The following is a 14856-nucleotide window of genomic DNA, read 5'->3' as shown; positions in this document are numbered from 1 at the left end:
CAAACATGCTGAGCTCAGACCTTAGAAACAGGATGACAGAAAACTACCAGTTTTCCCACACAAATTAAAATTATCAAGGGAATCCCAAAATGGGACCAAGGTCAACTGTCACCCAATAAAACTGTCTTGCAAGTGGCTACCGACTACAGAACAAATTGTTTCTCTGCTAGATACCGCATAGCCACTCAATACCTCCAGTACAGAGATCATTCCTGCAGCAGGACTCTGGCCACATCTAACCATTAGTATGGACAAGCCATCCCATTTTGCAGACAGTAATTGCCCCACATTTATTTTCTCCTTAATGGTGCAAAACCACTGCATATGAAGTGCGGATATAGCTCAAACTCATGCAAACCAATCACTACCAAAAAAGGAACAGTTGCTTCACATTTCCATTAGTTACTATCCATCAGCTACAACAAAAGACAGCAAGCACATTAACCTACACACAACTGCTTTAAACTCTTGAAAACTACAATCATGGGGGATAGGGGTATTAAAATGTACCAAACTCCAGCCTTTCAAATTATGTAAATTAAGCTAAAACAACTTTTCCTCTATAAATTCTCTCCATAAAAAACAAAATATGAAAAAGGTAGTAATATTTTCTACTTCAGCAGTAAAGGAAAAAAAAAAAAAAAAAAAAGAGAGCTCTCCACTCCCTGAATACCAAACCCTTATCTCATGACTGGAGCTGCTAAAACATGTAATTTGCTATGCACTACATTATGCAGTCCTACTGACACAAACTTACCGGTTCTTCAACCTCCCCTGTGGTGTGCTGCGCTTCTGCCTGGAGATCAATAGGAGGAGCATCTTCAACAATTCTCTGTACAGACATTTGGATGAACTCGTCAAAGGAGTCCAACTGTTGTCGCACCAGTCCTTTCTCATCAAAATAGGAACTGTAACACAAGGAACACAAGTTTTAAGTAGCATGGACATGCACAAGTCTATTACACCATTCATACTTCGACTGCCAATAACCCACAAAATGCACTTTAATTACTACCTCTTACTAGAGCTGCAGGCGTCTCCATGATGCAAAAGGACAACGTCCTGAAGGTGCCCTAGGTGATCCAGAACTAGAAATCTGGGTTGCTGGAGGTACAGCAGTAGGACTGCATGGCAGTTTACTCTTTGTGATAAGAGAACCTGTCTGCAATGATAGCACCTCATGGTGCTACAAGATGTACACCGCATGCAGTGAATCAGAGAGACTAGGCTTCAGTAACATGAGACTGACCGCTCCATAGGCAAATGTAGACAGACATGTATGTGCACTAGAAGAAATGCACCAAGTTGAGCACAACAGCTACTGGGAGAGGATTTACCTAAACTAATGTAAAAACCTGAACTTTTCCCATACCCGACAGCTCCCTGGCACTCAACTTTTCCTCCCAAGCCCATCCTGGGCCAGAAGTTGGGAGTAACAGAGGTACTTTCCTGCAAGAGAAAACATTCGACTTAACTCTGTTGAGGTTATGTCCAGATTGAGAGGAAGTAAATAAATGGGACAGCACAGCGTCTGAAAAGGGCCTCAATGTTTAGAGATGTCCAAAAGGAAAAAATAATCTGACATGTTAGTGAAATCAAACAGACCCTTTTTCAGACAATCCACTGTAGAAATGCCCAAACACTGACGAGAAAGTTGGGAGGGTGGCCTAATGGTTAAGGTGTTTGCCTTTCAATCACAAGGTGCAGGGTTTGAATCTCACAAGGGATAATTGGCTAGGCTTAAAATGGCTTGCAAAGGCAGTTAGCTTAGTACTAACCTATGAGAAAATGGTCTTTGATTCTGATAGCTACACTAACTGGTTTCTCTGTAGCCCTTTCCTTTGAACTGCATTAGTTTCTCTGCCCGTTTCCCATTTTTGTTTTTTTAGTACAGCAGCCCTTTAAAATGGACTTGCACTCTCACTGCTCACCGACATTGCTAACAGGTGTTGAATCTTAACATCCCAAGATGATTGTACTGCATTCCCCCTAAAATCCTAATTAAAACTATTCTATTCTGCAAAACATTTCCTAGTAGTAATGAGATTCACCAGCCACAACACTGCACCATGGCTACAACTCAAAGTTTTGCAGAAGCTGAAAGCAGCTAACTGCACTTTTCAAAGTCTGAATTCCCATGCTAGTCTGTTCATCTTACACATGTGCGCACACAAATCTGTAGTAGGTTACCAAGGATTCTGGCAACCTAAAAGTAACATTCCACAACCTGAATGGGCACTGCTATTTTACAAATCACAAAACAGTAGCTCACTCATTCTAGATTTGAGCCACTGCATATCCATTTGCTTTCCATTAAAAATACAGCTTGTGACCACCTTACGACAAATTTTCCAGTGACTGCTCTCTATGTAGAATATAACCCACCCTTTCTTCACTTATCTGATTAAGAACAAAATACTGGCTGAAAGCTTCTGATAACACTATGCTCTGGTTGAACCTTTTCGGCTTTTTCCCCTGTTAGGGGTCACCACAGCGGATCACCTGTCCACTCGGGATTGGCAGTGGAGTTTGAGGGTCGAGCTGCCAGCCCGACGCACAACCTTCCACAGAAGGCACACATGCACACACTCATACCTAGGGCCAATTTAGAGTGTCCAATCCACCTATAGCATGTCTTTGGGTTGTGGGAGGAAACCGGAGCATCCGGAGAAAACCCAGGCGACCACAGAGGACATGCAGACTCCGCACAGAAGGCACCCCAGCCAAGGACCGAACCAGAGAACCTCTCGCTGTGAAGCAACGCTAACCGCTGCACCACCGCAAAATCAGACATGTGATAACTCTGCATCCTAACCAAAACAATGAGTAAAAAGGTCAAACAAGGCACTTAGTAAAAGCTACAAGACACATTTAGCCAAGCTAGAGTGTCCACTGTGCAATTCCTTTAGCCTCTCGAGTTACAGGCACATGGGATATATGCAAAGGACCCCCTTAAGGACATCAGGCATTTCAGCTATATGGCAATTCTGAATGCCCATGATTTTTTTTTATTACATGTTATGGACAAATTCAGGCCAATGAAGCCAAACCCGGCTAGCTGTGGACTTGCATGTTTCAGCCTTCTTATGGCTTTGTCGGCAGAGCATAAATGGACTGTTTGGCTAACACTGAAATACAGGGTTGTTATACCCAGCTGATGTCCATAACCATTAGGGCGTCTGCACAGTGGAAAACTAGCTTGGCCAGATTTGTCTTGTAGATTTTACTGAGTGGTCTGTGTGTGACCTTTGACATAGTTTTGGTTTGCTAGTTGGGTTATTTTGTAGACACTAATGGCTATGGACAGATGGGTATGACAACCCTGTGTTTCAAAAGATTAGCCAAACAGTCCACTTATGCTCTGGTGATGACATAAGGCTGAAACATTCATGTCCACAGCTAGTGGGGTTAACTTCATTGGCCTAAATTTGTCCATAACAGACAAGTCATGGGTATTCAGAACTGCCATATAGCCAAACACCTCATGTCCTTAAAGGGCCCTTTGCATATATCCCATGTACCTCTAAATATAAGAAGTTTAAGGAATCACAATGGAATCTACCTTGGCTTGAACTCTGCCTCAACACAATTACCCACACAGATGTGTTCTCTCAACTTTGGATAAATTATGCACTTACTATAAAAAGTTATGTACTCATCAGCATTCCATCTACATTGCCCACGTTCACTGTACAACTGCTGATGCATCTCAGATCAGTCGCTTCTACCAGATCCTCAAATCCAAACTCTCGAGCTCCTCCCTTCCCCATAATACCACACTAACCTAACATACCTCACATCAAGTTTGCTCCCCTGTAGATACCTTAAAGAAAATAAAGGTTAGAATAAGAAACCACTGGAGCTCAAACAAGAAACAAAGGCTCCCAAAGAAAAAATCCAAGTCGTCCAGCAGCAAAGGGAAGGGGGTAGGTGAACAGGAAGTTGAGGAAGAATGAAAATGGACAACACAGATGTAATATATCCAACAAGTTATCTAATGCAATTTTCATTCATTCCTCAGCTGATGGGATAGAGCCCCCAAGTAGCGAAACTGTGGGTGGCCCCCACTGAAGGACACTCTGGAGTACTGCAGAGGCAAAAGCAGCTCTGTTCCTGGAAACCATCAGAATTTGTAATAAGCAATGAGAGTGAGCATTAGGCCAAGCTGCAACTACACAAGTGTCACCTAAGAAAGCCCTTGACCAAAAGGCTGAAGAGAGCACCACAGACCTCTTGGAAATTAGCTCCAAAAAACTTAGGGAAGGATAATCCTTTTTTACTATATACACAGGAGATACACTGGCCAAATGGTTAAATTTGGAAACTGGCTTGCCCAAATTTGTTAGGAAAGAAAAACTGTTCAATCTTCCTAAAATCCATGGTTCTGTGGAAATAAAAGCATAACTGTACATGGACATCAAGACTGAGCATGTACTCTCCCTTATTTGAAGTTTGTAAAGACCAGGAGGTTAATGACCTGATTAATACTGGACTCAGAAGCTACCTTAGGCAAAAGACAGGTTGGTCTGCAAAGAATTTGTGTCTGTGGAAAACCAGGCAAGAATTGGAAGAGGGGCTAGGCTTCAGATACTCATCTAGCTGATGTGAAGGCAGCTAGAAAATGATTTTCCAAAACCAAAATTTTAAATCTGAACTTGGCTGAAAGCTCAAAGGGAGCTTAGATTAAGACCTGAAGCACTGTACTTAAAAGGATCCTATGCCTCCTTGGGATTTAAGAGATCCAAGTAGAGGCCCCTTTCAGAAAGCTTCCTGATAAATTATGCAGATACTAAGGCAGAATAGCTGGTACAGGGGCAGAAATGTGATCCAGATCACTGTCAAGGGCTCAAAATACAAATCTCTTCCATTTAATTTTGTAAGTCTTAGAGTTTCAAGAAACTGACTGGGGAGGACAGCACGGGCAGTCTAGCCATCAGTGTTATTGGAAAAAGCATTTGGTAAACACCCTGGAGGCTGTGGTGAGACCAAACGGCAGTGCTCTGGCTGGGAGATGGTCATTACCATCTCAGAAGTGCAGATATCAGAATAAGCAGGTGCTCCAGATATAAATCTTGATGTACTGAGCAGATCCAGTAGTCCTTTTGCAGCAAAGGCAGAATAGACTGAACCATGACCATCCAGGACCTTGACTATTGCACAAACTGATTTAATTTGCTAAGATCCAGTACAGGTCTTAAGTCCCACACCTTCTACAGCGTTAAGAATCTTGAACTGGTCCAGGATCATTTCCAGTCTGGGAGAGAACTTCTCTATTATTAGTTATTGTTATTAATATTTCTAATGTTGCTGCTTCCCTCTAATTGGGTGCATCTTTTCATTCTTTTAGGAGGGATATAGGAAAATGGTACATCTCTGGATACAATCCTCTACACCCAGGAATCTTATGGATAGCCAAGCTCTTTGGTGCAGAGAAAAAATGCCTCCAGACTGCCTCCAGAGAGCAGCAGTCAGGCCCCTTTTCAGGAATGTTGACAGGGCATACCTGAGGAGGAGCCCTACAAGCCCTGGTTCTGTGGGCCACCTCCGCCAGTGTCATCTTCCATTTGAGTTCCCCCTCTGCCCCTGGGAGAACCATCTCCTTGGTAGTCTTGAAAAGGACCCTGGGATTTACGGAACCACATTTTTCAACCTCCCAGTTGATTTGGGAAAGACTGCCATTGAGGGGTAGAAAAAACATGCGCCTATGGCAGACGAGGTCTTTCCCACTTGCTCAGCTCTGGAGACAGTGTCGTTTATTTTAGGACCAAATAAGATCCATCAAGGGTAGCACGATTAAAGACGACAAAGTGCTACACGAAGTTGCAAGGTCACATCCAGGAAAGTCTGCTAATGGCTGAACCTGCCATCTGTGATGTACCTTAAGCTGCATGGAAGATCAGCCTCATGGATGCATCAGACATCAACACAGAAGGGTGGCCAGTTATGAGGACAGAATACTATTTTGGTCCTCAGCATACATGGACACAAAGATTTGCAAAGTTCTTTAATCAAATCTCTAATCTTGTAAAATGTGTCGGGTAATTCAGCAACCACAGAGCAAAGGTTGCTCAAGTGTATACACACTTATTGAATCTTACAAGGCCCTGGACTCCTTGTTAAGGGGATGGAAAGAGCGCTACAAGCTTTTTTGGTAGCCACCGCCGCAACAAACCATGGCATCAACTGGTACCCTCTTGCTCCAGTATGTCCTCTCCTTGGAAGGCGCTAAAATCCATCTGGACTATTAGGTATCAGCTTAACAGTACCTGGTTGCTTCCAAGCCACTGAAACAGAGATCTACAAGTTTGTCAGCTAAAACATTCACCCAAGACATAGCAGAGCCAGACCCAAAAGCCTCCAGGAAAACATTTCTCCTAGGAAGGGTTATCAAAAGACCAACCACCTTTGTTTTAAAAGCTCTAGAATGCCACTAAATATGACGTCTTCAAGCGGAGATCTAGAGGAACCCCCCCCCCCTTACAGAAAGTGTTCCGACAGATTCTGGGAAACTAGGTGTCTCCTTTTATGCATTCTCTTCCAAAGTACTTCCTCAGAAGAGTGGTCTGGAGAGGTATCAGGAGAAAAGGGGAACGCTTGAGGGATTGACTGGAGACGTGATCAGGCTGGCTGTCCCAGTGGAATGGAAGAACAAGGCTCAGAGCAAAGAACCAAAGGAGATAACGTCTGATCCAAAGGGGCAAGGACGCCCTTTCTCTAGGTAAAGAGGACACTCTCCACCATCTCAAAGGCAGAGCGTTTAAGGAAAATGTAAGCCAATAGTAATGGACCCAACATCTCCCAAGCCACTTGCCCCTGTAACACTGCAAGCACTCTGATGGAGATATACCCAAGCTGCCCAGCACTGAGGCTCTAAGGGGCAGGGACAACTCTGATAACTTTGGAGTCTACTCTGGACCCCCAAATCTGATGCCAATGCTTTAGCTCAGAGTCCACTTGTTCTGAAAGCCCCACAGTTGGGCAACTCAGGAAAATTAGAGTCAAAGGACAGACTGAATCAGATGGACACCCCCAGGGATCTCGATCCAAGGGTTCTGAAACAATGGATCAGATCAGAGAAGCCGACCAAAGAGGAAGTACACACAGGTCAGCTCACAGATCCAATGGGAGTTGAAGCCAGTAGTAACCTCAGGTGGATCTGAGCTGTGAAGAACTCATCCTATCCATGTCAGCTACGGATAAACTCCTGGAAGACCTAAAAGAGATGGAAGATAGAGATCTTGAATGTCTGAGGGATCCATCCCATAAAGGTAAGGGGAGCCAAGAAGCAACCACATCCAGTACAGGAAGAAGTGATCGATCAGGTGATTTTGAAGTCCGATCCAATTTTAATTCTTAGCAGGCGGCTCTGAAGAAGCCGGTGTGTATGATCTGGTGACCTCTTACATAATTCTTTCTTTGGGAGCAGAGTCTGGCTTCCCCCTTATCGGATTTTGAGGGGGTTTGAGCCCCAGCTGAAGCAGAAGTGCAAGGAAGCAGGCCCTTCAATACCAGCTTGTTCCTCTTGCCTACGAGAACCCTGGAGTCGATTCCAGAGCAAGCCGCATCTAAATGTGCAGCTTGTAAACCATATATTCCCTGTGGGCAGAGTTTGGTATTTTATGCCACAGGTGATGCATTTTTTTCTAAAAAAGCAGGTAGGTTTGTTAGCCATAACAGCCTAACTAAGCTAAAGCACAATATAAAAAGGTAGCAGCTTTTGTAGTTTAGCAATGATAGCACAAGAATTATTCTAAAGAGTAAATAAAAGTATAATAGAAATGTTTAGAAAGCAACATACCAGCAATAGTACTATGGAAAAGTAGCGATAAATCTGTAACTGCTGTACAGAAAAAAACACACCAAGGAAAACAAGTAAAGGGAGAAAGGTGAGAGAATGGAATTAAAGTAGGAAGTAGAAAAATTCAAGTTAAACTCACTATTGGACTAGAAACATCCACAAGCTAGACAGTACGAGATCTGCATCTGATGCTGAATGGTAGCAAACGAGATCAAAGGTATGGAAGGTTAGTGACGCATTATGGGTAAAGGGAGGAGCTTGAGAAGCTTGAGAGTCTGGATTAGAGGATCTGGTAGAAGCAGAGTCAGAGCCAAGCCCTATCAACTGATGAAAACGACAATCAATAGACGAGTGCTCTTTCACTAACTTCAGCTTGTGGGTTATCAGACTGATCAAAAACCAGTCATTTCCAAAATACTTTAGCCCCGCCCCCCCAAACTCTGCCAAGTCTACCCCGAAAGCCCATCTCTGCCTAACCTCAAATAGTCTGCCCTTCTCCAAACCAGTTCCACTGGTTAATCTAAACCTCGACACCAAGGACCCTCCTCCCAAAGAGAAAAAAACAGCCTCCACAACTTAGTCATCCAAAGGACTGAAAAAAAATCTAATACACGAGAAGGGCAGGTGGGCAGGATGGTAACCAAAAACGGACAATACGGAGTATTAGGAAAGTACATAACTAATATCTTATGCATTTTATCTGGGTTCAGCCTGTGGAACAGAGTCCCCAGCCATGATACACTCCAGGGAAGCCCTAGAAAGCACATTAGACATTCTAGACCTCAAATGAATATCCAATCTGTAAGGTGACAAAGGTATGATAATCCATCCAATTAACAGCAGCACAACTGTCATCCATAGCATTTCTCAAGAGGAAAGCCATCGAGGTGGCCATAGTTCTAGAATAGCCTTTTGGTTTACAACGTAAAGCCTTCCCTTTTCAAACTGTACACAAATGAAATGCACTTATTAAACTTGGATCCCAACTTTCCCAAACAGGCTTTAGAAAAACTAGTTACATTTTCTGAAAGACTTGGTCCTATCCAAATAAAAACTTAATTGCCTATGAACAAAGAAAATGAAGCAAATATTCTCCCTTGACAATTTGTAGAAACACTGGTAATTGACTGGCCTGATTTAAGTTGATCTCCATAGCCCCCCTTGGGCAAAACAGCAGATCCATTCTGAGACCCATCCTGCCTCTATGAATGCCCAGACATGGAGGTAGAAGATAAAGCCTGCAGTTCTGACATGTCTGGCCAAAGTAAGTCACGAGACAGTCTTTCTAGACAACTTCAAGAGAAGTGTTGCCGACATCTCAAAAGTAGGTCCAGCAAAACGTGAAGCATAAAACAGCAGATCTCATGGAGGAACATGGTTCCTGACAGCAGGCAGCAATAAGAAGGTTCCCTTGAGAAAAGTCTGTGAAACCTTAGAACCACCACTGGAATATTAGCTCTACCAATGTGAAAGTTAAAACTAGCTGCCAGCTGTACCTTAACCGTGGAATAACCAGACTTTGAATGAAACTGGAAAGTAAAGGATGGCTTCCAGCTGTGCTCAAAAAGGGGTACAGTCCCTTAGAATATGCTCAAGAGGAGTCTCTACTTGCTAGCATAGACCTTGCAAGTAGATAAATTTTTGAGAAGACCGCAAAATATGGACCACTGTCTGAAAGCTTGGGATCTCTGCCCATCAGGGATATCAGATAAACCATGCAGTTACCTTGAGCGTCCAAAGGTCACATTGGTCCAAGCCCACCAGACGAGAAACTAGACCTTGTATGGGTTGCCAGAACCCAAGAAGAGTACTTCAGAGTAGGCCACAGAAAGGGAACCAAACCCATCGGGGGCAGAAAGAGGAATGAGGATGACATTTGCTCTGCAGTGGGCAGCCTTCTGGTGGAAGTATTGAGTTGGAATATGTATACAGGAAACCAGGGAGCCATGCATACAAGAGAATACCTGGGGGTCTGTAGAGGTGGAGGAACCAACGCATAACTGCTTTACTTGGTGCTGGATGGGTAAGTAAACAACTGCAACAGAATGGCCCCATGACTGAAAATTGCAAGCAGCAACCCTCAGATATAGAGACCAATTGTGAGGAAAAGTGTTCCTGCTCAGGCTGTCCTCTAAATTGTTGGACTTCCCCTGGAAATACACAGCTACCAGAAACTGTTGACGAAAAACCACTGTGAAGACTGGTAGAGAAGGGTAAAGGCCGCCAGCCTAGCCAGAAAGAATTTTGCAGATAATTCTGTTATTTGTAAATATGAACGTAAACTACAGACTTGTCTTAAATGTAAAGAAATACTGTCAACATGTGGAACTGGAAATAAATGTGACAACAGTGCACTCCACCGACCAAAGTAAAGCATGTGGTGACCCTTTGAAGTAGACAGTGGTGCCGAAAAGTCTAGATGAAGAAATTCTTCCTATTGTTTTAACCAAGAGTTAAATTGCTAGATTTAAACATGCAAATGTCTTATGGCTGTATTATCCTGCAGGTGCAAGATAATTATGTAGTATCCGTTTGCCTGGGAACACCAGGAAAGTGTGAAATAATGTAATGTTTATCAGAACTGCAATTTAATCTGAAAATCAGAAGGCATTACGCATTTTTGTCTTGATCCAACTCACAGCACTCTGCCTGTTTTCTTATGCAAATCTTAGACTTGGGTTTACTTTTAGTGATCGCTAGAAAGACTGTTTGTGATGTCAGAACTGTACTACTGAATTTTAAATTTCAGTGTGATACCTGAACTCTTGACTAGCATGGATTGTGTAGTAGAAAAGTACAGTTTTGTACCTACCATAAATGTAGATGTTCGAGGATCCACATTGCTGCAGTCCTAACTATTGGGTAGTCCGCTGTCCAGTCGGCCCGAATACCAAAGAATATGGCTGACGTCGGTCAGGGCGCATTAGACCGACGTCAGTACGTCAGGGTACTAATGCGCATGACCGACGTCATATCCTCAGTCTTTTCTTGCCCCAGATGTCAGAAGACCCTGAAAAGATAAGGCCAAAAACCAAAAACTCCCAACATACCTGCACCAAAATATATATATATATATACAAAATATACAAAATTAGCAGAATATAACCTCACCTACACAACCACCCCTAAACACAGAGGGGAAGGAGGGAGGGTAAATTGGACTGCAGCAATGTGGATCCTCGAACATCTACATTTACGGTAGGTACAAAACTACTATGTTCTTCATTCCACATTGCTGCAGTCCTAACTATTGGGTAGAATCCCAAAGCAGAGGTAAGGGAGGCTGGCAAATCATAAGGAAGCAGGAACTGACAACATGCCCTGCAAAATAGCTGTGGCAAAACCAGCCCTAGACTTAGAGTAGAGAGGAAGGTGATAATGCTTAGAGAAAGTATGCACTGAACTCCAAGTAGCTGCCTCCAAAACATCCTTAGTTGCCACCCCCCCTCAGAAATGCTGTTGAAGTGGCAGTAGCCCTAGTGGAATGAGGCCTAATCCCAGCTGGAATCTCCTTGCCATGATGGGAATAACAAAATGTAATGCAACACCCAATCCATCTAGAAATAGTTTGTTTTGACACAGGCTTGCCCTGAGAACTCAAAGCAAAAGAAACAAACAACTGCTGAGACTGCCTAAAATCCTTAGTCCTGCTCAAATAATAACGCAATAGCCGGTGTACATCTAAAGTGTGCAAAATCTTTTCCCCTTTATTTTGGGGATCTGCATAAAACGTAGGCAAATGAATAGTTTGGTTTAAAGCCACACTAGAAACCACTTTAGGCATAAAGGAAGGATTAGTACGTAATGATACCCTATCCTTATGAAAAATCAAAAAAGGCTCAACCGCCATAAGGGCCTGTAACTCAGAAACCCTTCTTGCAGAAGTAATGGCCAACAAAAAAGCAGTCTTCCATGACAAGTATTTCAGTTCAGCAGTAGCTGCAGGCTCAAAAGGTTGTAGAGTAAGTTTCTCCAACACAAAATTGAGATCCCAAGCAGGAGTAGGAGCTCTACGTGGGGTCTTATATTCTTTGCCCCTCTAAGAAATTGCTTGAACAAAGGATGTGAAAACAATGGTGGGTCACAATCATAGTGAGCTGAAATTGCTGCAGCATGAATCTTAATGGAAGAGAAAGACAAACCTTTGTCCAATAACTCAGTAAGATATTGAAGAGCCACACTCAAATTAGGCTCCGAAATCTCCAAATTCTTTGCTGCAGTCCAACATAAAAATCTCTTCCATTTTTCTGCGTACACTTTCCTTGTACTAGGTCTTCTGGCTTCCATAATCACATTTAAAACTTGTGGAGGAAGTTGAGACCTGCTGTCTTTCAAAACAGAATATGCCAGGCTGTTAGATGGAGAGTGAAGCTTGACATTGAGCAGACGACCTTCCTTCTGAGACAACAGATGTGGAATCAAGGGTAAAGGCCATGGAGGCTTCTTTACCAGACTCCTCAGTAATGGGTACCAGTGCTGCCGAGGCCAATCTGGAGCTATTAAAATCATCCTTGGCTTGCCTTGTCTGACCTTTAGAAGCACCTTTGGAAGAAGAGGCAGAGGTGGAAACGCATACACATGAAGATTTTTCCAACTGAAAGAAAGAGCATCCACTTTCCAAGCTGTGTGATGAAACCTCTTTGTGCAAAACTTTGGCAGCTGGTGGTTCAGTGGAGAAGCGAACAGATCTATGTCTGGAGTTCCCCAGGACACTGTCAACTTTTGAAATACATGAAGATCCAGTTTCCACTCGTGGGGATCCATGATTTGTCTGCTTAACACATCTGCTAAGGAGTTCTGTGCTCCCGGCAGAAACCTTGCCTGAAGAGTTAGTTGCAAGCTGAGCGCAGTCTCCCATAAAATCATTGCTTGCCTGCACAATGGGTAAGAATGTGTTCCCCTTGTTTGTTGATGTACCACATGACAGTTGTGTTGTCTGTTAGAATCAACACCTGCCCTGGAAGAAGTAACTCCTTGAAAGCCATTAATGCAAACTGGACTGCTAACATCTCCTTCATGTTGATATGTAGATGCTGTAGTCTGGCAGGCCACTTGTCTTGTATCCACTTTCCATTTAGATGAGCTCCCCAAGCAATGTCTGAGGCATCTGTCGTTAGAATTTGACTCGCCTCTGGCCGGGTCACAGAGAGTCCCTTGTTTAGGTGACATTCCTGAGCCCACCACAAAAATTCCTTTTGAATGCAAGGTATTTGAATGACAGTGTCCAAATCCTGGCAGTGCTGTGTCCATACATTTTTGAGATACCATTGTAGCTTCCTCATATGCAGTTTGGCATTGGGAAGCACCAGAATACAAGATGCCATGAACCCTAAGGCTTGAAGGACTGTCCTTGCAGTCAGCCCGGACTGAAGAGATAGTTGATGGAAGCAACTGGAAAGATTATTTTGTTTGTCCGGGGTTAAAAAGGCCATCTGGGCTGCTGTATTCAGTCTCACACCCAGAAAGCACATGTCTTGAGAGGGTACTAGACTGGACTTTATTTCGTTCACAGAATACCCTAGGCATCTTAGCACTGCTATGACATATTCCAAATGCTGTAGAAGGTCTTCCTTTTCTTGAGCCAGAATCAGGCAATCGTCCAAGTAAGGATAGATTTGAATTCCTTTTAGCCTGAAGTAAGCTATCACTGGAGCCAGAACCTTTGTGAATACTCTGGGCGCAGTAGATAAGCCAAAGGGCAATGCAGAGAACTGATAATGAGAATCTCCAGCTCAAACGCAGATACTTTCTGCAACTTAGTCTTATAGGCACATGAAGGTAAGCTTCCTTGAGATCTAAAGTTACCATCCAGTGATCTTTGCCCAGCAGAGGTAAAAGCTGTTGTAACGTCAACATTTTGAACTTGGGAATGTCCAGATAAGTGTTGAGGATAGATAAATCCAAAATTGGTCTCCACGTGTTCCCCTTCTTCGGTACTAGGAACAGGCGAGAATAAAATCCTAGGCCCCTTTCTGGCACAGGAACCGGCTGAATGGCCCCTATTTGGAGTAACTGAGAAATTTGCTTGTGAGCCTCTAGTCTTTGTAGAGGAGGAATGTCTGGCATGCCTTTGAAAGGAGGCAAGGTATGGAAATAAAACCTGTAACCGTGATGAATGATATCCAGAACCCATCTGTCTTGGGTAATTAAATCCCAATTTTCTTTGAAAAGAGACAGTCTTCCTCCCAATGGTGCTGCCAGGCGAGAATGAACTGGCAGCTGAAAAGGCAGGTCATTGGGTCTGCTTACGAAAGGACTGACCCCTGCCCTCACCAGAAGTCTGAGCAGGGGAACTGCCTGTCCTAGGCCTAAAAGAACCCTGAGCTCTGCCCCTACCACGTCTAGACCTACCCCTAGACTGGGAATCATAAGCAGGATAAGTCCATCCCTTAGCAGGCCAATTTCTACTAAATTTCGGAGGCTGCACCTGCAAAAAATCTTTAACAGTTTGCATAGACTTAGCCTTGTCCTCCATTTTCTTCAAAACTGCTTCTACAGGCGAACCAAACACATCAGACTGCAAGGGAGCATCCAAAATCCGTGTCTTAACATGCTCAGCTAAATTCTGATCTCTCAACCAGGCGTGCCTACGAAGAACAGAACCAGTGGCAGCCACCCTGGAGGAGGCCTGCACAGCATCAAAACCACATTGCAAGGAATGTTTACCCACCTGTTCAGACACATGAACTAAATCCTGCAACTCTTTACACTCAATACCTTCCGCCAGAGCATCCACCTTAGATTTCAACTGTGAAAGATAATTCTGATATTTTAACATGTGAAACTGACAATTCAACGCCCTCATGGCTAAAGTGGAAGAAGTATACACTTTCTTTCCCCATCTATCCAAAGCCCTTGCCTCTTTATCAGGAGGGACAGGATTTTTAACAACTGAGGCCTTCACACCTTTAGGCCCCTGAGAGACAGTTTCCAGGTCTGCCCTAGGACTCTTAAAAAGATACTTATGAGCTTCAGGCACCCTATAATACCTATCCGGTTTAACTGGGGCAGGAGGCAAAGAATCAGGATTCAGGGAAGCCTCTGCAAAAACATCTTCC

At 43.6% G+C, this 14856-nt stretch overlaps 1 protein-coding gene across 1 annotated transcript in view; it reads right to left on the bottom strand.

Annotated features, from left to right (window-relative positions):
- The window catches only part of POLR2B (RNA polymerase II subunit B), a 1548892-nt gene that overhangs the window by 1380997 nt on the left and 153039 nt on the right, over positions 1-14856 (bottom strand). Inside the window, exon 3 of the mRNA XM_044059158.1 lies at positions 758-908. Within this exon, the coding sequence (XP_043915093.1) occupies positions 758-908 (151 nt within the window). The remainder of the gene's footprint in view (positions 1-757; positions 909-14856) is intronic.

This window comes from Protopterus annectens, chromosome 17.part0, assembly GCF_019279795.1.
Source record: "Protopterus annectens isolate FY-2018-M chromosome 17.part0, PAN1.0, whole genome shotgun sequence".
Lineage (NCBI taxonomy): Eukaryota > Metazoa > Chordata > Ceratodontiformes > Protopteridae > Protopterus > Protopterus annectens.
The sequence above is the reverse complement of the archived record's forward strand: the minus strand, read 5'-3'. Positions and strand labels throughout refer to the sequence as shown.